This window comes from Myotis myotis, unplaced genomic scaffold (genome assembly GCF_014108235.1).
Source record: "Myotis myotis isolate mMyoMyo1 unplaced genomic scaffold, mMyoMyo1.p scaffold_m19_p_1, whole genome shotgun sequence".
Lineage (NCBI taxonomy): Eukaryota > Metazoa > Chordata > Mammalia > Chiroptera > Vespertilionidae > Myotis > Myotis myotis.
This window is the reverse complement of record NW_023416313.1, coordinates 216,626,666-216,649,279: the sequence shown is the minus strand read 5'-3', so window position 1 is coordinate 216,649,279 and position 22,614 is coordinate 216,626,666. Positions and strand designations below refer to the sequence as shown.

The 22,614-nt window shown below is 39.8% G+C and overlaps 1 protein-coding gene across 1 annotated transcript in view; it reads left to right on the top strand.

The window, feature by feature from the left end:
- Positions 1-22,614, top strand: part of CATSPERB (cation channel sperm associated auxiliary subunit beta) — an 80,979-nt gene that overhangs the window by 6,028 nt on the left and 52,337 nt on the right. The window contains exons 3-8 of the mRNA XM_036325563.1: positions 3,709-3,849; positions 6,130-6,190; positions 11,106-11,201; positions 16,203-16,352; positions 22,025-22,120; positions 22,232-22,350. Of these exons, the coding sequence (XP_036181456.1) occupies positions 3,709-3,849; positions 6,130-6,190; positions 11,106-11,201; positions 16,203-16,352; positions 22,025-22,120; positions 22,232-22,350 (663 nt within the window). The remainder of the gene's footprint in view (positions 1-3,708; positions 3,850-6,129; positions 6,191-11,105; positions 11,202-16,202; positions 16,353-22,024; positions 22,121-22,231; positions 22,351-22,614) is intronic.

Below are 22,614 nucleotides of genomic sequence, written 5' to 3'. Positions count from 1 at the left end.
GACACCTGCTCCAGGCCGGCTCTGTGTCTGTCTGTGTCATCACCTGATGGTTCCGTCAGTTGTTTTGCCCAGCACGGACCTAACTTGCTCTGTTTCTCTGTGTTCTTTCTCTGTCCCTGTGCGTTCCTACGCCTTGTTGCTGCAGGCCCGCCCTTCTTTTCCCATGCCTCCTGCTGTTGTATCGTAAATCAGCTCAGAGAGATACGAGACGCCTTAATGAGCCAATTAATTAGGAGTCTGTATTCGCGCGGGCCCAGAGGGAGGTGTTTCCCAAATCTCTGAGTAAGCAAATAGAGGAAGTTCTCTGTATTTATACCTTTTTGAGCCCTTTGTCTGCAGATTTTACAAAGAGCTCTGTGTAGGTTACTGTTGCAGACAGTTTGTAACCTTGAATACATAATGGACCAATACTTGGCATAAGAATATGGGAATTACTATCAGTATCAGCATTAGCCTGTTACGTCAGAGGGCTAGCTTGCAAGGTCAGACCGCTAAGTTTTTATCTTTTTCTATTATTCAAACTAAAACAGTTATTTTACAGAATAAGGGACTATCAGAAAATAACAGAGTTGACCTACAGAATAAGAGGTTGTCTAAGAATATCAAAGTAGTTCAAACAGCAGTTTTCCAAAGGAGGAATTGCTATGCTTCACTGCTTTGAGTCCAGAAAATTTTATTATTTCTGCTTGGTTGGTTCCTGTGGCCAGGCTTGCTCAAACTGCCATGTCTGCCCCTGCCTATGTTCCACCTGCCTTTGTTTTCCACTGGACCCCTGCCCTGTCTGCCTGCATTTCAAGTTTACCCTCTCAATAATACTTTCTATTCCATTCCGCTTGGATTAGATAAAATATTTTACTTAGCCATTGAGTGCCCTGGGCGGTTTTGTTTTCTTTAAAGATGCCTCCTTCTTCACTTTTTTAAAAGATCAGCTATAACGATCTTCATTTTTTTGTGGATGTGATTTATACTTTTGAAGTTGGATAGATGTAGCCTGGTAGACAAAGAAAAGTATCTCACTGGCCTTGAGAAAGAATCTTTCCTTTTTATATAACAAGTGCCACCTTACAGTTGTTTTGGATAAGAGATTATTTAATCCCTTTGATTTAAATAATGGCAGATTTAAAACACATACACACACATCAAAATAAAATAAAATATACTATTAAGGTAGTCATGTAGCAAATGCTACCAAAAATGTAAGTTAATAAATAATGCACGGATTGCTTAAAAATCTATGATAAATATAATAAAAACAAAGAAAAACACCCACAAGAGCAAATATATTTAGCCCAAAGTCTGCTTTGACTTAGTTCCTAGTTTCTTCGTCATATGCCAAACATATATTAGCGTTTTTAATTTTTATTGATAATTATTGTGAAGCTCATGCCCTTTGAGTCAAAAAATGCCTTTCCTATTTGTGATTATATATTACTAGAAGCCCAGTGCATGAAATTTGTGCACGGGTAGGGTTCCTAGGTCTGGCCAGCAATCAGGGCTGATCATGGCCTTCCGGCTGCCGGCAGGGGCCTTCCTTCCATGGCTGCTGGCTGCCTGTGGGGCCTTCCTTCATTCCGCGCCACCCGCTGGTGGTCAGCGCATGTCATAGCGAGTGATCGAACTCCTGGTGTCCTGGTTGAACTCCCGAGGGGACACTTTGCACATTAGCCTTTTATATACTAGTATATACACTAGACGCCCAGTGCACGAATTCGTGCATAGGTGGGGTCTCTGCGGGGATTGAGCTGAAACTGGCAGTGTAATGCCGCCTGCCACTCTTACCTGCTGCTCCTGCTCATCCCAGCCCCATTGTGCCTGCTGCGGGCTCACACTCAGTCAATCCCAAATGGGAGAGGCTGGCACCGCTACAGCGGCACTCACCAGCCATGAGCCCTGCGTCTGGCACCCATCCTGAAGGTGGGGGGGGGCTGGGGAGGGAGAGGAGCCAGGATGCGATTGGCCCTCCAGGCAAGCAGTGGGACACCCTTGCCGGCCCAGGATCCAGATCCATCCTGCTGATGTTCACGTCAGTTGTCAGGAGCCACCTGGAGGCTGCTTTTATATTGTTTCTTTCTTGTGGAGCATCTAGGGAGGGGAGGCTGGTCTGTCAGTGCCTGGCTCGTTCTCCAGAGGTTGGACCTGCAGGACTACCGAGGGAGTGAGTGGCTCCCTGCCGGGCTGGTGGGCCGCCGGGATGGGTGGGTCAGCTGAGCAGCACTCCCACTGTGGGAGCGCACTGACCACCAGGGGGCAGTTCCTGCGTTGAGCACCTGCCCCCTGGTGGTCAGTGCACATCAAAGCGACCGGTCGTCCTGGTTGTTCCGTGGTAATGGTTGCTCAGGCTATCATTGTATAGGACTAGAGGCCCGGTGCATGAAATTCATGCAAGCGGCTCGGCCCTCGCAGCTGCAGCTGCTTTCCTTGGCCCTCACAGCCCCGGCTTCGTCCGGAAGGTCATCCGGAAGGTCGTTCGGCTGTCTGGTCTAATTAGCATACCACACTTTTATTATTGTAGATGGGAAAAGAAGGGCTTTAGAGGAAGAGAGAACGGCCAACCCTGGGTCAAATCTTGTTCCTTCCATGTATGGTCTGTATGCCATGGGGCAGGTCACTTAAATTCTCTGGTCCTCAGTTTTGTCCTCTGTAAAGGGGAATTATAACCTGCTGCTTAGGTGGTTGTGATCTAGTGGATCTAGCAGTGGTGTTAGCAGAAATAATAACTAACACGTACAAACTACTTATGTGTGTCAGGCATTTTCCAAAGTGTTTTGTGTTCATGGTGACACTTAATCTTCTGTAAGATAAGAACTGTAGAGTAGTACTGAAGCTACTTGGGTTTACTGTCCGGAGCCTGTAAAATAAAACGACGAAAGACAGATTAACAGGAGAGAGAGAAAGATTTTCTTTATACACGCAATGTGTTTAATCATGGGAAAACCCAATGATAAGCAATTCAAAGGGGTGGTTAGAATGGGGGCTTACGCATATACCAACTTAACAAAGGGCAATAAATGGTGGAGTGTGACAAGACAAAGGAAAAGGAGTGTGGCTTTTCCTTCCGACCAATCCCCATTGCATTGTAAGTTCCACGAGGGCAAGGATTTGTGATTTTTGTACACTTCTGTTCTCCCGGCACTGTATTGCTGCCTAATTTGTAGAAAGAGCTCAGTAAATCTTTTTAGAATGAATATGTCTCCCCACTTAGCTAGGTAACGTATCCAAACTATGGGGAGAAATAAATGAATTAAAACTCCTAGTATCCATCAGCATTTGTGATTGCTACACTTTTGCATACCTTCTTAAAACTGGGAAATACCCAATCAAATGCAGTAAAATGAGTTTTGCTTTATACATTTGTTTCTTTTTTATTTCGACACAAAAAAATGATTTTACTAAAATAGGGATTTCTACATGTGATAGCATATGGCTTTGAGTCTATGTTTATTAAGTGTAATAATTTTAATGACCATTTCTATGACAGAGATTATTATAAGGATTAATAACATTTATTGTGACGCTAGCATAATAGGTTACTGAGTTCTGAAAGTGAATTTTTCAAAATAGACTCTCTTCCAAGAGACTAGAATGACTAGAGATAGCAGTCTTTAGCAGCATCTACTTTTCATAGATTTTTTTCTCACTTTTAAATTAATGTAATATGCTTTCTTCATTGAATTGTCATTACTTGTTTGTTTTTCCTCTTTCCTAAAGAGAATCCAGTGTATTTTCAAATCTGACAATACCTTTACTTCAAAGGACTTTCTAAGTGTGTTCACATCAGGAGGAGTTGTTCCCAGCTTGAAAATCATAAATAGTACATATGCTGGCATCTTCCACTTTAATTTAAAGCTGGTAATTACATTTTACTTTGTTCTGTTTAATAGCATTAATAAGAAGCATACTCTTCTTAATAGGATGTGTGTTGTTGTTTTTAAAAAAATAGCTAGTCCAGTAATATTGCATCTATATATTTTAAAATTCAAAAATAATGTTATACTTTTTGCTTTAAACAGTCATATTTTTTAAAAGAAATTAAGAGAAGAAAAGAAAAACTACACATGGTTGTTTGCTATTTACCTACATATTTGCTATTTGCACTGCTCTTCATTCTTTTCTGTAGATATAAGTTGCCCTCTGGTGTCATATCTTGAAGAACTTTTAGCCTTGGCCAGCATGCTCAATGGTTAGCGCGTTAGTCTGTGCACTGGAGGGTCGCAGGTTTGATTCCTACTGAAAAGCATATAGTTGGGTTTCAGGTTCCTTACCTGGCCTGGTCAGGGTGCGTGTGGGAGGCAACCAATCAATGTGTGTGTCTCACATCTCTCTCTCTCTCTCTCTCTCTCTCTCTCTCTCTCTCTCTCTCTCTCCCTCTCTCCTTCTCCCCCCTCCCTTTCACTCTCTCTCAAAATCAATGGGGGGAAATATCCTCAGGAGAGGATTTAAAAGAACTCCTTTTAGCATTTCTTACAATACAGGCCTGCTGGCAACAATTCTCTGGGATTTTTTCCCATTGAGCATGTTTTTATTTCACCTTCTTAGGAACGCTTCATTAAGACATAATTTACATACAGAAATTCACCTCCTTAAAATGTACCATTAAATGGTTTTGAGTATATTCATTGATTGTGCAACCTCTGTGTTTTCTCCTAAAAAGTTTCTGATTTTACCTTTTACATTATGGATCCATTTTGAGTTCATTTTTGTGTGTGGTGTGAGGTCAGGGCCCACATCATCCTTTCACATGTGCAGAACCAGCTGCCCTAGCACCGTTTTTTAAAAATACTATTGTTCTTTTTCTACTGAATTGTTTTGGCACCTTTGTTGAAAATCACTTGACTGTAAATATGAGGTTTTATTTCTGGATTCTCAATTATACTGTATCGCTGCTCTATACATTGATATATATATATATGAATTTTTTAGAGAGAGAAACAGAAACATTGATTGATTGCCTCTTGCATGCCCTCCCCACCCCCACTGGGGATATATTGATTCTTTTTTTTTTTTAATGTTTTTATTGAACTAAAAAAGAGAGAGAAAAAAAACATCAATTGGCTGCCTCTTGCATGTTCCCTACTGGGGATCAAGCCCACAACCCCGGCAAGTGCCCTGACTGGGAATAGAACCAGAGACATTCTGGTGCATGGGATGCTACTCAGCCACCTGAGCCACACCAGCCGGGGCCCATACATCTGTTCCTAAGCCGGTGCCATGATGCCTTGCTACTATTGCGCTGCAGTAAGTTTCGAAATCAGCAGAATGAGTCCTACAACTTTGTTCTTCTTTTTCAAGATGGTTTTTGCTAGTTTCCATAGAATTTCACTAGTTTTCATCTGAATTTTAATACGAGCTTGTCAATTTTTGCAAGGAAGTCAGTGGAAATTCTGACAGTGAGTGTGTTCAACCTGTAGATCAGTTTGGGGGGCATTGCCATTTTAAAAATATTAAGTCTTCTAAACCATGAATGTGGGATATCTTTTTATTTAGTTTCTTTTTTCATTTCTTGCAACAGTGTTTTGTATTTTTCAGAATCTAAGTGGTGTACTTCTTTCGTTAAATATATTCCTAATATTTTATTCTTTTTTATACTATTGTAATGGAAATAGCTTTCTTAATCTCATTTTCAGGTTGTTATTTGCAAATGTATAGAAATAAAATTAATTCTTGTATATTGATCTTGTATGCTGCAACCTCGCTGAACTCATTTATGAATTCTAATAGTTTTTTAGTGGTCAGTTTAATGTAGTATACATTTCTAAGAATAAAATTACTGGTTAAAGGGCATATGCATTGGATGTTTTTGTTTTATTTTTGTTTTTAAAAGATAGAGTGTAGCCCTAACCGGTTTGGCTCAGTGGATAGAGCGTAGGCCTGTGGACTCAAGGGTCCCAGGATCAATTCTGGTCAAGGGCATGTACCTTGATTGCGGGCACATACCCAGTAGGGAGTGTGCAGGAAGCAGCTGATCGATGTTTCTCTCTCATCGATGTTTCTAACTCTCTATCCCTCTCCCTTCCTCTCTGTAAAAAATCAATAAAGTATATTTTAAAAAAAGATAGAGTGTAATATGCTAAAGTAAGTGCTGTTATTAACATTGTAAAAAACTGTTTTCTGATGTCTTTTTTAATTTAGTTCAGTGATCAGATTTACTGGTTGATTGATATTCCCAGAAAAAACATTACAAAAAGTACAGGTAAGAGTGATCTGAATTAATTATTATAATCATGGGTCTGGATTGCCAAGTTTAGCAAATAAAAGTATTTATTATATTACAAAATTGTTTGCTATCCCATGGATGACCTAAATGTATGACCTAAATATAGGTCATACTAAAAATTATTTGTGTTTAACCTGAAATTCAAATTTAATTGAGATTTCTGTATTTTTTCTATTTTTTTTATAGATTGTTCTGACATGTATAACATTTATATTATTCCTTTCTAGAACTTGAAAATTAAAGTATTGAGGAATTTGTGCACCAATTAATTTTACTGAAACTGAATCATTAATCTTAAAATGTTGTAGGCTATAATATATTATATGTTATTTTACTATGGAATCTGCTATTAAGTGCTAGCTTTTGTGCTTATTTGCCATTTGGTGAATTATCTACTTAAATCTTTCTTGTTATATATTCTATATACAAGTCCCTTGTCAGATATATGATTTGCATATATTTTCTGCCAGTCTATGACTTGTCTTTTTTCATCTCTTAAGAATGTCTCTTGAATATCAGGGATTTTAATTTTGATTGAGTCTAATTTATCAGATTTTAATTTATGGATTGCATTTTTTGGCATTATAGCTAAGAAATCTTTGCCTAACTCAAGTTTATGGTTCTGAGTTTGTTATTTAAGTTGGTGACTCAACTTGAGTTAATTTTTGTACCTGACACAAACTGAGGTTCATTTGGGGGGGGGGGCAGAATATGGATATGTAATTATTCCAACACCATTGTTGTTCAAGTTCTTTGTCTCCATTAACTTGCTATTTCTGAACTCTCTACCTTTTACCAATACCACGCTATCTTGATTACTTTAGCTTCATAAAATGTCCAACTAGCATAGAGAAATAAACATTCAAGCACTGGAATAAGCCTGGGGCTATTTTTTCAGGGTGGGACACAATCACCTTGGTCACTTATCTAATGGATACGTCTTCTTTCCCCAAAGTCACATGGGTTTTAACAGCCACATATCCCTCTTTCCTGTAACTCTTCAGAGAATCCTACTGCTGTTCTGAGTTCTGGAATAGCATGTGAGAGCACATAAACTTCCTGAGTACATTGGTCTGGAGTTTTGGCACTGAACTCTTCAACTTCCGGTTCTGGATCTACCAGATAACACAGTGTACACAGCCTCTTGGCTGTTCTATGTGCATCTTTCACTAACTTTCCAACATCACACGTGAGGTCAATACTCCCCATGTGTTTAGGGTGAGCAGGATGGGTACTGCCACCAAACAGAAATGTGTGCTGGGTAACCAGCAGGTGGAAAGAGATGCCGTTGGTATAAAACCAATCCGGAAAATATCGGATATTACTTCCCATGAAAGTATCAAACCAATACTCTTCCTGGTATTTCAATCATTCCATGTACCATTTATAGGACCCACATCATTATTTCTATTTCTGACTTTAATTCAGACATAAAAAGTGATTCAAGATGTGTGGATCCTCAGGGCTCTTATTTTTACGTTTTGTTTTGTTTGTTTCTCTTTATTGATTAAGGTATTACATATGTGTCCTCATCCCCCCATGGGCTCCCCACCCCACCCCCACTCATGCCCTCACCCCCCTGGTGTCTGTGTCCGTTGGTTTGGCTTATATGCATGCATACAAGTCCTTTGGTTGATTTCTCCCCCTTACCCCCACCCTCCCCTACCTTCCCTCTGAGGTTTGACGGTCTGATCAATGCTTCTCTGTCTCTGGATCTGTTTTTGTTCATCAGTTTATGTTGTTCATTATATTCCACAAATGAGTGAGATCATGTGATATTTATCTTTCTCTGACTGGCTTATTTCACTTAGCATAATGCTCTCCAGTTCCATCCATGCTGTTGCAAATGGTAAGAATTCCTTCTTTTTTACAGCAGCATAGTATTCCATTGTGTAGGATGTACCACCGTTTTTTTAATCCACTCATCTGCTGATGGGCACTTAGGCTGTTTCCAAATCTTAGCTATGATAAATTGTGCTGCTATGAACATAGGGGTGCATATATCCTTTCTGATTGGTGTTTCTAGTTTCTTGGGACATATTCCTAGAAGTGGGATCACTGGGTCAAATGGGAGTTCCATTTTTAGTTTTTTGAGGAAACTCCATACTGTTCTCCAACAGTGGCTGCACCAGTCTGCATTCCCACCAGCAGTGCACGAGGGTTCCTTTTTCTCTGCATACTCTCCAGCACTTGTCGTTTGTTGATTTGTTGATGACAGCCATTCAGACAGGTGTGAGATGGTACCGCAATGTCGTTTTGATTTGCATTTCTTGGATGACTAGTGACTTTGAGCATGCTTTCATATGTCTCTTGGCCTTCCTTATGTCCTCTTTCGAAAAGTATCTGTTTAGGTCCATTGCACATTTTTTTGATTGGGTTGTTTATCTCCCTTTTGTTAAGGTGTATGAGTTTCCTGTAAATGTTGGACATTAAACCCTTATTGGTGATAACATTGGCAAATATGTTCTCCCATGCAGTGGGCTTTCTTGTTGTTTTGTTGATGGTTTCTTTTGCTTTATAGAAGCTTTCATTTGGATGTAGTCCCATTTGTTTATTTTCTCATTAGTTTCCTTTGCCGAAGGAGCTGTATCAGTGAAGATATTGCTTCGGCATATGTCTGAGTTTTTGCTGACTGTGTATTTCTCTAATATTTTAATGGTTTTTCTGTCTTATGTTTAAGTCCTTGATCCATTTTGAGTTTATTTTTGTGTATGGTGTAAGTTGGTGATCTAGTTTCATTTTTTTTTGCATGTATCTGTTCAACTTTCCCAACACCGTTTATTGAAGAGACTGTCTTGACTCCATTGTATGTTCATGCCTCCTTTATCACACCCTTTCTTGAAAAAACCCTCAGCAAAATGGAAATAGAGGGATCATACCTCAACATAATAAAAACCTTATATGACAAACCTACAGCCAACATCATATTCAATGGGCAAAAACTAAAACCATTTCACCTAAAAACAGGAACGAGACAGGGATGCCCACTTTCACCACTCCTGTTCAACATAGCACTGAAAATGCTAGCCATAACAATTAGACAAGAGGAAGAAATAAAAGGCATACAAATTGGAAAAGAAGATGTAAAACTGTCATTATTTGCAGATGACATGATGCTGTACATAGAAAATCCTAAAGACTCCATCAAAAATTTATTAGACTTAATAAATGAATTTGGCAATGTAGCAGGATACAAAATTAGCTCCAAGAAATTTATGGCATTTTTATACCATTAGTGAACTTTCTGAAAGACAGCTTAAAAAAAATCCCATTTACCATCGCACCAAAAAAATTAAGATACCTAGGAATAAGCTTAACTAAGGAGGTAAAAGACCTGTACTCGGAAAACTACAGGACATTGAAAAAAGAGATAGAGGAAGATATAAACAGATGGAAAAACATACCGTATTCATAGATTGATAGAATCAACATCATTAAAATGTCCATACTACCCAAGGCAATCTATAGATTCAGTGCACTCCTCATTAAAATACCAATGGCATATTTCACAGACCTAGAACAAACTCTCCAAAAATTCATCTGGAATAAAAAATAAAAAAAAAAGACAATGAATAACTGCAGCAATCCTGAGAAAGAAGAACAAAGTAGGAGGGATCTCAATACCAGATATCAAGCTGTATTACAAGCCACTGTTCTCAAAACTGCCTGGTACCGGCATAAGAACAGACATGTAGACCAATGGAATAGAATAGAGAACCCAGAAATCAACCCAAACCACTACGCTCAATTAATACTTTGATGTTTTAAAATTTTTATATTTCATGAAAGTTATGCATATGCCAACTTTAATCCAGTCCTATTGAAGGCAAGTTAAGTTCTCCATCAGAAGACTGACTTCCCTCATTGTTTTATCCAGTTGCACAAGAAGCTCCATTTGTAGAAGCATATATGGTGTTTCTCACACCATTGCCCAGAGTCCAAAAACTGCTTGATAAAGAGTAGTGACAAAAAGAGCACAAATAGCCATTGATCTCCTTGGGTACCAGGTGCTTCAGTAGTCACTGGAAGAGCCATATCCTTGCTGTGATATAGATCCACCTCGAGGCCTGGGTGGATATGAGTGCTTGTGCAGCTAAGCTGTTTGGGTCAGGCATGTTGTTCATTGGTGCACCCTGGTTTCAGCCTTGGCCTCAGTCTTGGCCTGTGGGTGCAACTGCAGGGGCTCCCAGGCTGAGTTTATCATCTATGGCTTCCCCAGATACCACTCATACTTTTAACTCATCTATACTTTTATATTTAAAGTGGATTTCTTAGAGTTAGCATATAGTTCAGTCTTGATTTTTACCTCTAATATGAAAATCTGACTCTTAATTGGTATTTTTAGACCATTTACATTTAATATAATTGCGGGTATGGTTGTATTAAATCTCCCATCAGGTTGTTTTCTATTCATTCCATCTCTTCTGTTTTCCTTTTCCTTTTATGTCTTTATTCATATTACTTATTTTTATGATTCCATTTTATCTCCAGTACTGACATATTATTTGTGCTTTGAAGTGTTCTTATTGTCAGCCCTAGAGTTTATACTATGTATTTTAATTAATCACAGTCTACTTTTAAATAATATTATACCACTTTACCTAAGTGCATAATTTTCTTTTTACAAAGCCATGACTGCTCTTAGAGAAAAATTATGATCTAAAATATTATCTGGATTCATTGCTGTGGTGATAGAACATTTCACAATTCTTTTTTTCTTATTGTATCATCAAAATATTTATAGGCAGACTATAGAAAAATATATATAAATGCAATCAAAGTGATTGAGAAATGAAGGGTCATCATTGTTGGTAATGTTCATATGGTCTTAAATTTTACCAACATGACATACTAAAGAATAGTTAATTATTTGCCTTTTATTTCCAAATAGATATTGCAGCTGTAGAAGAATGGTTAGTAAGAATTTATTTACAACATGGATTAAATACTTACACTACTGAAGGAACACTATTGGATAAACTCCGAGGTAAATGCCAGCAGATAAAAGTAACATGGGATTTGTAATGTTCTCTCAACAAATCTTGTAACCTACTTAATGCCTAACTCTGTGCTAAGTACTAGAGATAAATAATTAAGAAATGATCATGACTCTGAAGGGCTCCCCATCCTAATGAAGCAAAGAATTAAAAACATGTGGGTGATTGTTAATAGAGTGCTATAAAGGGTGCTATAGAAATATGGAGATGGGTTTTCTCTATAGCCACAGTGCAGGTCATAATAAACAATGGCTTTCTAAAGTTAGTTCTTGCATCTTTTATAAAGACGTTTTAGAAGATACTGTTCATTGCAGCAGCCTTCTTTAGGAGGACCATCAGCAAAATTTCTTGTTCAGTCTTAGTAAGAACATTTCTATTTTTTTCATGAAAAATCGGTTGTTTAATTTTAAGGTCATAAACACTGAGTGATATAACTGACTAGGTTTCTTTTTCCCAGTTGTCTGACTCATAGCCCAATTTTTAAATCACCTATAACGCTATAGTATAAATTTTTAAAAAATCCTCAGTCCTAGATTTTGTATTTATCCTCACTTTCCTCTTTACTTTTATTCATTCACTTCCACTTTAATAAGGTGCTACGTGGAGGAAACATAAATAGTACATTTTATGAACAAGATCACCTGGGTAGCTTTAAGAAAAGTAATGATGTCTGCACCACCCCTTATACCAGTGATGGCGAAGCTTTTGAGCTCGGCGTGTCAGCATTTTGAAAAACCTTAACTTAACTCTGGTGCCGTGTCACATATAGAAATTTTTTGACATTTGCAACCATAGTAAAACAAAGAATTATATTTTTGATATTTATTTTGTATATTTAAATGCCATTTAACAAAGAAAAATCAACCAAAAAAATGAGTTCGCGTGTCACCTCTGACACGCGTGTCATAGGTTCGCCATCACTGCTTATACCCCAACTAAAATCTCATCTCCGTAAGTGGGGCCAGGCATCTGTTGTTAAGAATAAACATTTTCTGCACAGCTGGTTCAGATGTGCAGAGTTGCTCTAGAGAAGAGGTTGCATAGGTACCAGGAGACATGTACAAATCTATTTCGTGCGACATTTTTTATAATAAGAAAGATAGAAAACAACATAAATGTACAGCGAGAGGGAAAGGACAAATACATGTGGTATGTTCTGTTAAAATGAAGTAAATAGACCATATATGTCTTTGAGAACAGAACTCAAAAACATTGAGTGAAAAATCAAGTTTCAGAATAAAGTAGGAAAGCATTTATCTAAAATTCAGGAAATCCATGCCCAGCCATTGTTGCTCAGTGGTTGAGCATCAACCTATGAACCAGGAGGTCACGGGTTCGATTCCCGCTCAGGGCACAAGCCTGGGTTGGGGGCTCGATCTCCAGTAAGAGGCATGCAGGAGGCAGCCCACCAATGATTCTCTCTCATCATTGATGTTTATATCTCTCTCTTGCCCTCTCCCATCCTCTCTAAAATCAATTTTATATATATTTTTCCAGGAAATTTATTCAGTAAATAAAGCAATGCTGTATCTTGTTCATGGTTACATATATATTGTAGTGAAAAAATAAAAGCATGGACTAGAAATGCACACAGCAATTTCACGGTAGTGGTTGCAAATGGGGAGAATTTGGGAATGGGGCTGTGGAGGGGAGCAGGGTTATCTTCAACCATATCTGCATTATTTTATTTCCTTAACCAAAAGGAACATATATAAAACAAAAAGGACAAAAATGTTGTCTTTCCTGTTGTCATAGTGTCCAAGATTTTTATAAATAGCGAGTCAGTTGTTCAAGAGTCATTGCAAGTCTTTGAGACTGTGATATTTTGTCTTATGCTACTTTTAAATACTAAAATAACAACATAAAGTTCTTTCCATTTAAAAAATAATCTGAAATCAGAATCATCTACATATTGAGATGTACCCAGAGTATTACATGCTGCATTAAAAATGAATATACACTTATTTAGAGTGTACAGAACTTAACAAATGAGTAGTTCTTTTTATTTTTATTTATTTTTATTTTTTATTGTTTAAAGTATTACAAATAGTAGTACATATGTCTCCTTTTTTTCCCCAATTGACCTTCCACCAGCCTCCCCTCCCCCCTCCCAGTGTCTTGCGTCCATTGGTTATGCTTATATGCATACATACAAGTCCTTTGGTTGATCTTTTACCCACTCCCCACCCTCCCCGGCCTTCCCGCTGTAGTTTGACATCTGTTCAATGCTGCTCTGCCTCTGTATCTATTTTTGTTCATCCGTTTATAATGGTCTTTATTATCCATAAATGAGTGAGATCATGTGTGTTTTTCTTTCATTGACTGGCTTATTTCACTTAGCATAATGCTCTCCAGTTCCATCCATGCTGTTGCAAATGATAAGAATTCCTTCTTTTTTATAGCAGCGTAGTATTCCATGGTGTAGATGTACCATAGTTTTCTAATCCACTCATCTGCTGATGGGCATTTAGGCTGTTTCCAAATCTTAACTATGGTGAATTGTGCTGCTATCAACATAGGGATGCATATATCCTTTCTGATTGGTGTTTCTGGTTTCTTAGGATATATTCCTAGAAGTGGGATCACTGGGTCAAATGGGACTTCCATTTTTAGTTATTTGAGGAAGCTCCATACTGTTCTCCAACAGTGGCTGCACCAGTCTGCATTCCTACCAGCAGTGCATGAGGGTTCCTTTTTCTCTGCATACTCTCCAGCACTTGTCGTTTGTTGATTTGTTGATGATAGCCATTCAGACAGGGGTGAGGTGGTACCTCATTGTTGTTTTGATTTGCATCTCTCGGATGATTAGTGACTTTGAGCATGTTTTCATATGTCTCTTGGCCTTCCTTCTGTCTTCTTTCGAAAAGTGTCTATTTAGGTCATTTGCCCTTTTTTTTGACTGGGTTGTTTATCTCCCTTTTGTTAAGTTGTATGAGGTCCCTGTAAATGTTGGAGATTAAACCCTTATCAGTGATAGCATTGGCAAATATGTTCTCCCATGCAGTGGGCTTTCTTGTTGTTTTGTTGATGGTTTCTTTTGCTGTGCAGAAGCTTTTTATTTTGATGTAGTCCCATTTGTTTATTTTCTCTTTAGTTTCCATTGCCTTAGGAGCTGTATCGTTAAATATATTGCTCTAACAAATGTCTGCTATTTTGCTGCCTGTGGCTTCTTCTAAGTTTTTTATGGTTTCCCCTCTTACGTTTAAGTCCCTCATCCCAAATGAGTAGTTCTTAAAGGTTCCAGGTGCAGCACTGGGCTCCACCTGTCAGAGGATCTAAGAGGTGACCAGTGTGGTGGGTGCACAATAAGTGACAGGCAGAGTCGTGTATAATGGACTTGGAGAGCCTGGCAGGGATCATGGTAAAAAGTCTGGATTTTATTCTAGTTATAGTGAAAAGCTGTTGGAGTGTTTTAAGCAGGAGAGTGATAAATTCTGATTTATGCCTTATAAAAAGATCACTTTGGCTGCTGTGTAGAGAACTGAATATTGGGGGAAGGATGGCAAGAATAGAATAAAGGAAATTGGTTGGCAGCTGTCGCCCTATTCCACTCAAAGAATGGTCCGGAAGTCCTTGGGCTGTGGATTAGCAGTGGAGGTGGTGAGAAGTAGGAGTCTTCAGAATATGTTTTGAAAGTAGAGCTGATACAACTTCCTGGTGGACTGGGGGTGAGGGAAACCAGGCATGCAGGATGAATCCTAGATCTCTCACTGGAGCAACGCCCTGGAAAGTCAGCTGCCTTGCCCCAAATTCTCTGACTTTTGGAGTAGATTTGTTTGGTTATAAATCGTGTCTCTTTCCCTTCTTGGCTGTCCCTAAACTATGTCAACCCAGATGGAAATCTAGTTCCTTTCCTGGCTTTGCACTCTGTGAAAAATATATCCCGTGCAGTCTTTGGTTTTGTAGCAGATTTTATTAAAAGTTTGGGGAGGTGGAGGAGGTTTACATTGAAGAAATGTAAACAATTCAAGAATTTATTATCAGATATCTCTGTTCTTTAAAGTCCTTTGATGATATTTTTGAAATTCAGAGAGCAGTATTCTGTCAAATTTCCCTGGCTTATGTTTTTGGATGCTCTTTTCCCTTTTTTTTTTTTTTTTTTTTTTTTCAGAAGAAAAGAAAGCCTCCCATTTTCTTATGCAGTAAAATTTTACTTTCTCCGGCTCCAACCCTTTGCACATCCAAGAGAAGATTGCTGGGCTGAAGCCGTCCCACCTCAGATTGGTTTCTCCTGTTGGTTCCACCCTAACTTCTTTCTATCTCCCAGAAATCCCTCTGAGTGTCTTGGCCACTAAAGATTAACTTCCCTGTTCTCCACTGTGACTCTGGATTTATTCTCATTATATATCTACTGCTGTTTAGATAGTGTTGGGGGAAGAGAACAAAATGTAAATGTAACCAGGCCAGCATGGCTCAGTGGTTGAGCGTCGACCTACGAACCAGGAGGTCACGGTTCAATTCCCGGTTGTGGGGCTCGATCCCCAGTGTGGCAGCCGATCAATGATTCTCTCTCATCGTTGATGTTTCTATCTCCCTCTCTCTCTCCTCCCTTCCTCTCTGAAATCAATAAAAAATAAATAATAAATAATAAAACATAAAAGTAAATGTATGGGTTCTTGAAGCAGAATTTGTGCTCCAGTTTATAAATGTGCATATCCTGTGACCCAAAGACTTAGTTTCTGGGGGTAGATCCTGTGGCCAATTATATTTTCCAAAGATCGTGAAGGTGGTCAGCGTGTTCCATCTCACATGCACTTCTGCAATGTGACCTTGCCAGGCCTCCATGAAGGGCAATTAGCCTTCCTTCTTTCTCTTCTGAGAAATAAGAATTGACCTATTTTTAAGGGACGGAGAGTGAGGCAATGCCCCCATTTTTGGATCAATGGGATAGTTCATTTACATAGTTGCTCTAAAATCCTTCAAGGAAAGCAACAATGCTCCGTTTTCAAGATGGCTGCCACAATTTAAACACCTAAACTTGATTTTCATAGAACCCATTCTTCAGTGGACTCTTGGGACTGTAATAACAGAAGTCAACATCAGAAAGTTATTTCCACACGTGGTCGGCCTCAAAGCAACAAAATGCCCCTGTGCCAATGACGTGGCACTGCTTGGCTTCCTTCTGAACTCGGCACTTAATGGTAAGTGAGTGGCTTTATTGAATGTGAGAAGTGAGGTTTTGTATTTTATGACAGCGATGTTTAACGGGTGGTACATGCTAAACGTATAGACACAGGAGTGAAAACATTTCCTAAAAATACCTAAGGAGTTACCTTTCATCGCTGCACCCTGTCTACTTGCAAGTGTGATTTACTATCTTTCTCCCTGTGACTTTTTGCCATTTTGACCTGAGCATCTTTCCTAATTTCCTTTATCCTCTGCCTTCCATGAATGCATCACTTCCTGCCAGAGATTATCCACTGTGATTCTCATCCATCTATTTGTGCCTGGCTATTCCTGCCATGTATAAATAGGCCCTGTGATTCTAAGGTAGCACAGCATTGTTTTATTTATTATGTATCCATGATGACTGTAATACTTACTAGGAGCCTTACACATTTCAACTACTAATTGTATTATTCTAGTTGTTTATCTCAGGCCATCAATGACCTCCTGGTCCCCCAGAACCAATAAATATGAAAGTACAAGTAAATAAATAAATTTTAAAAATAAGAAACAAAATTTTATCACTCATAGTTAATATGTGTATCCACATACAAGTCCAAAGGACTCAACAGAAAAGCTCTCAGGACAAATATGGAAGTGCCACAGAATTGAAGGATATAGTAACAATTTATGAAAACCACTCCACCAAAGACAAAAGACTCTAATTTTTAAAAATTTTATTCAGAAAGTAATAAACCTCAAAAGATACCTAGATAGAAACAAAACAAACAAACCCTAAAGAGTTGCAAGGCCTGTTGTGCAGAAATTATAAAAGTTTAATGGAGGCCATAAAAATGACTAAATAAGTAAAATGTTTATGTTCATGAACACGAACTTCTAGTATTGTAAAGATGTTAATTGTTTATAAATTTATCCATCAATTCAATACAATGCCAAGAAAATTTGCAGCAGTATTTGTGTGTGTGTGTGTGTGTGTGTGTGTGTGTGTGTGTGTGTGTGAAAATTGACAAGCCAATCCTTGAAATCATATGGGAGAGGGAAGCAACATGAATAACACAATTTTTAAAAAGAATAAAAAGAACAAAAACTTGCCCTACCATGACTTATTATAAAGTAATAGATTCAAGCTATGCATTGGTATAGGGAAAGGCGATTAGACTTGCCCCAACTTTTTTTGCATTTCGAATGGCTTCCAGTCTTTGAGTTCTCTAGCTCGGTGCCTGCTTGTGCCGAATTGTCTAGTTAGAAATGTGTCTCTTTCCCCTCTATCTCAACTCACGGAAGCTCAGTCCTTTTCCGGTTTGTCCTATGGATGCCAGGCTAGGGCCCCTCCTCCTTCTCTTAAACCCCTCGTCCTGCCTTACTTCTGTGAGCCACAGGAGAGGGGCTGTGCTTAATTCATTGAGCTCAATCTTGCCACACAAGTGAGAGTCGCAGAGAGAAGGGACAGTCTCTGCTTGATAAGGTCTCTCTCAGCAGATCACCACCAGGTCTGGAGAAAAGACATCGCTTCTGCAATGTGTTCTTTAGATGAAACCACCTTTTCCCTCCGCTGGCCACCACTGCACTCAAGCCAAAAAGAGGCTCCCACAGTATCGAGCTGCCACTGCCCAAACTAGCAGTTGGTGAGGCCCTTGTCCAGCCCCCCAGCCGTCAGATCTCATGGAATTAATGGTGGGAGCGAGTACCCAGGGGCCCCCTGTGCTCCAGTTTGCACTTGTGACCCGCCTCCTCCTCAGTGACACTCCTAACACACCCACCATGCCTCTCATCCTAGCTTTATCAGTCACCCAGAAACCTACATCTCCTGGGTCACCGACGGTCACCCGCACACACAAACTGTTCTGGCTTCCTTTCATTTCACCCCAAATCTGTCTCTTTCCATCCAGCCAAATCCATTCAGTGGAATTCGTGATCTGTCATCTGTAAACTCCCCAACACTTCTCATCTTTACTCTGAATGCCTCCCTAACTTTCATGCCATAAAGAATAACCTGGCCATTCCCAGGTAAGTTCTTTCTCCTGTAGCCTCCCTTGCCACGCCACCCCCCTCCCCCACCCCCCTGCAGGGGTCACATATCTCAGAGCCCAAGGGCAGGATTGTCATCCCTGTTCCCTAGGGCTACTTCTTAATAATAATCACTCTTGTCCTCCCCTCTGAAATACCCAGTTCCTTTGAACTCAGACTTGCCTCCCTCTCCCACTCCTTATTGCCAGCCTGTGGTGACCTTCCCACCACTCGCACTCACTCACTTAGACCCCTGACTTCCTCTCTGCCTACTTTTATCACTGTTGTCCCAAACGCATGAACGACCCATGCAATACTCAGTTCCAAGGCCTCCTCTCCTTCACTGATCTTCCCCCATCTTACTTCCATGGTCAACTTCTTGATCTCATTGTCTCTAATAATGTTACGACTCCCAAATCTCCACTTCAAGCATCCCACACGCTCTATGCTGCCTCCTCCTCTCTCAGTCTCCTCCGGGACTCACATGCCAACTTTTCTTTGATTTTATTGAGACTTCACCATGGGGTCACTCCCACTTTTTTCATTACCCAGAATTTTTCCTTCTTTTTTCACCATCACTTGCTTAGTCCATCCTTATAAATACTTCTGTGACTTCCTCGCCCTTCTCTATCTCCCTTACCTGCATAAACCCGGCTCTGGTTAAAACCACCTCTATCCCTGCCCTGGAATAGCAGAATATTGCTAGAAAAAAAAAATGTGCACAGTAATCCCACTTTAATTCCACCAACTGGCCTGACTGTAAAATTCGTGATCACAAGTCTCAAGTGGGCACTCGGCACGACCCAGAAACTCTCTCTCTTCCCTGGTATTTTCCAACTCGGCAAAATGAGCTTATCACACCACTTCCCACACTCCAAACCGTCAACATCACCTTCCTTTTCTATTCACTCTCAGCTGCGCTTGTAATACTTCATGTAGAAAATCAAGACTGATCGCAAGGAACTCCGTCCTTGTGCCTGCATGTCTGCCATCCTGCCTGTATCTGTCCTCCCCTGCTTTGTCTCTTTGCCTGTTGCATTGTGGGAAGTGTCTCTGCTGCTATCAAAGGTCACCCCTCACCCCTTGTGTTCTGGATCCCAATCCCTGCCCAGCCATCGGAAGAGTCTTGCTCCTGCATCTCACTTGCAAATCTCACCTTTCGTGCATGTTCTCCTCCCGTATGGGATCAGGTCATCAGCATACAAGCACACTCCGCTGTCCCACAGCTTTCAGCAAAATCTTCACTTATCTCACTTTACGCCCATCCCCCATTTTTCTGTTTTCCCACAAAGCCAAAAATTCTGGAAAGAATTTATTGCAGATGGCGGCGCCACTGTCCACCACCCATGCATCTTCCTTCCAGTACACATCAGACCTGTTCCCACCACCCTACTGACTGGTTCTTCCCAACACCACCCACAGTCTCCACATTGCCGGTTCTCTTTCAGCAACATTGGACCCAACTGACCACTCGCTCCTCAAAAACATTTTATTCTCTTGGCTTTCTTGACACCACTTTCGATTGCTTTTATCTTGCCTCTTAGTCACTTCTTAGTTTTCCTGGCTGGCTCCCTTCAGTGTGACCCTAAAATGCCGATGACCCCCGGGCTTGGTCTTTGGCTTCCTTCCTGAGGGAACCATTTTCTCTCCCTGGGAAACCTAACCCAGTGCCGGGGCTGGTAATGCCATTTTCAGGCGGACAATTCCCACATCTGCATTTCTGGTGCTGGCCACACCTTTGAGACCAAACTCCTATACCAGATTGTCGAGTTTACAGTTGCTCTGGATGTCTAATGAGCATCCCCATCCAGAACTCTTGATTCATCTCCCTCTAAAATCTGTTCCTCTCCAATATTCCTCTTCCTAATTAATATCCAGTTACTCGAAAGTAGGATCTAGGACACATTCTTGACTGCTCGGACTCTCCTGACATTCCAGGATGGTGCTCTACCCAGCGTCTATCTCTAAGGCGGCCGCTCTTCACCTCCGCTACAATCTTATGTCAAGTCAACATTGTTTCCCCACGAGACTAATTGACAGCCTCTTCAGTGGTCGCCCCCTTTTCTAGTCTTGTCCCAGGATACTCACCCTCCACACAGCCACCAGAGTGACCTTCTCAAGTGTCAGTCAACTCACATCACTTACAAACTTCCCTTCGCCCATTAGAATAAAATCCAAACTCTTCACAATGGTCTACTCAGCCTCTTTAAACCTGGGATACAGTTGTGGCCAGTTTGCCATAGAGAGTAGCCTGTGACTTAATTTTAGTCTAAAATATTAACCAGAATGAAGCACGAACTATTTCTGAACTTCACTGGAGTCTGGTCATGTAATATCATGCTAGACACCTATCATCATCCCCACTTAGAATATAGTGTACTGTTACCTGTAGAACTAAATTTGTTGTTTAGAAAGGCAAAGCTTATCTTTAGCTTTTCTCTTCCAGGAAAAAGTAGATGGTACTAACACGTCTGTCTACATCTTTCCCTATACAGAAAAGAGCCAAGAGTTAAATGCATTCTTTACAATATGGCTGGTCCCACATTCGTCTTTTGAAAACAAAGTATATATATTAGATTATCAACTGTCTTCAGACCCCCTGTACTCCACTCTCCTGAACCCCCAATCATTATGACTTTTGACTAGACTTCAAATCCACGTTTAAAAAACAAAAGGCTCACAACATTCCTAGCAGCGTCGGCCAAGGAAAGGTGGGATCAGGGAACAATGTGCTTTTGGTGTTTGCAATATGTTTGGTCTTTTTAAAAACAGGTTCTCATGAGGCATTAGCAAATATTTTTCTATTTCTAAAACCACAAATATTAAAGTAAATCAAACATAATTTCTCCTCTCGGGGAGTTTACATTTTAATTTTTTTCTTTAGAGTTTTTTTTTTCATTGTTTACTGAAATTGTACTAATGATATAGGGACATATTAATGCTCAGAAGGATTTTAGGAAGGAAACACTCTTCATCTACTCTTTTAGGTTCAGTCTCAGGGGATCTGAATTAGACTCTCAAAGGTTACCAGGAGAAAAGGAGTGTCGTTTTTATTAATATTTACATTCAACGGAGTTCACAGAAAATAAGTGAATGAAACTCAAAGTCGTGGTTAAACTCAGAAGTTTATATACCATTTGAACCAAGGAAAGGATGATAAAATGGGGAGAAGTGACTAGAGTGTAAGCGGGGGCACTAATAAGAGTTATTTTGTAAGGTCTGTTTACACAAAGCTGTCTCAGTGTCGACGCATCTCTCCAGTGATCAGAGGTGTTCTCCTCGTTCTGGGACAATGGGGCACCTTTCTCACGGGAAAATGGATGCCCTGCTTTTAGGCAGAAAAGGGGAAGATAGAGAACTCTTCTTGCATCTATTGATTTCAGTTGCCTTCAACTCAAAATAATCCCCATGTTTTGGGGTGGCATATTCTGACCCCACTTCCATATAAAACAAAACACTTAATAGTTAAACCAGATGGTTGGCTAACATCCTGTGGCATAGCCCGAAGTGACTTCATCTTTCCAGTGCTTGGGGGAGTGAGATGCAATCTGAGGGGAGGGGAGTGGAGGCCTGGGCAGAGAATGGGTTGGAAGGTGGAGCAGGCTCTGGCCCATGAAGACCTAGCACCATGGAAGTGAGTTACTCGCTTTGCCTTAATTTTCCTTCCCTCTCATGATAGGTGTTTACATAGGCCTCAGCATTTCCGGATTTTGGCTTTATGATGAGACCCAGTGGTATAACCTGACAGAGATGATCTATTCCAAAGTTGGAGAAGGTAAACCCTCTAACAGTGCCCTCGTCTTCAGCATTTCCTCTATATCAACATTTGATCAATATTTCACCTTTTCCTCACTTTATAAACCCATGGCATAATCTCTTCCTTTAGGACATACAGAGCTTTCAGTGGTGGATATGGTTTTAACAAATCATTTCTTAGTTATCCTCACCTCTTTGGGACTTTTTGTAAGTGGAGATCTTCGTCGCCCACCACACTCTGATCTAAAGGTATGTGAACAGCTTCGTAATGAAGAGTTAACCTTAAATGTCTTTCAAGACATAAAGTAGAAACACTGAATTCTTGAATTATATGTGGTATATCTTAAAATTGAAATGCTTCTTCCTTTTGAAAAATATAAAAGCATAATACAGTGATTTCTTCCTTTGCCTTATTATTAATATTGTGTTGAATATTTTGAAATGGTGCTAGTGTTGTTACTATACCAATTTATAGTAAGTTTTAAATACATATAAGTAGAAAACTATCTATCT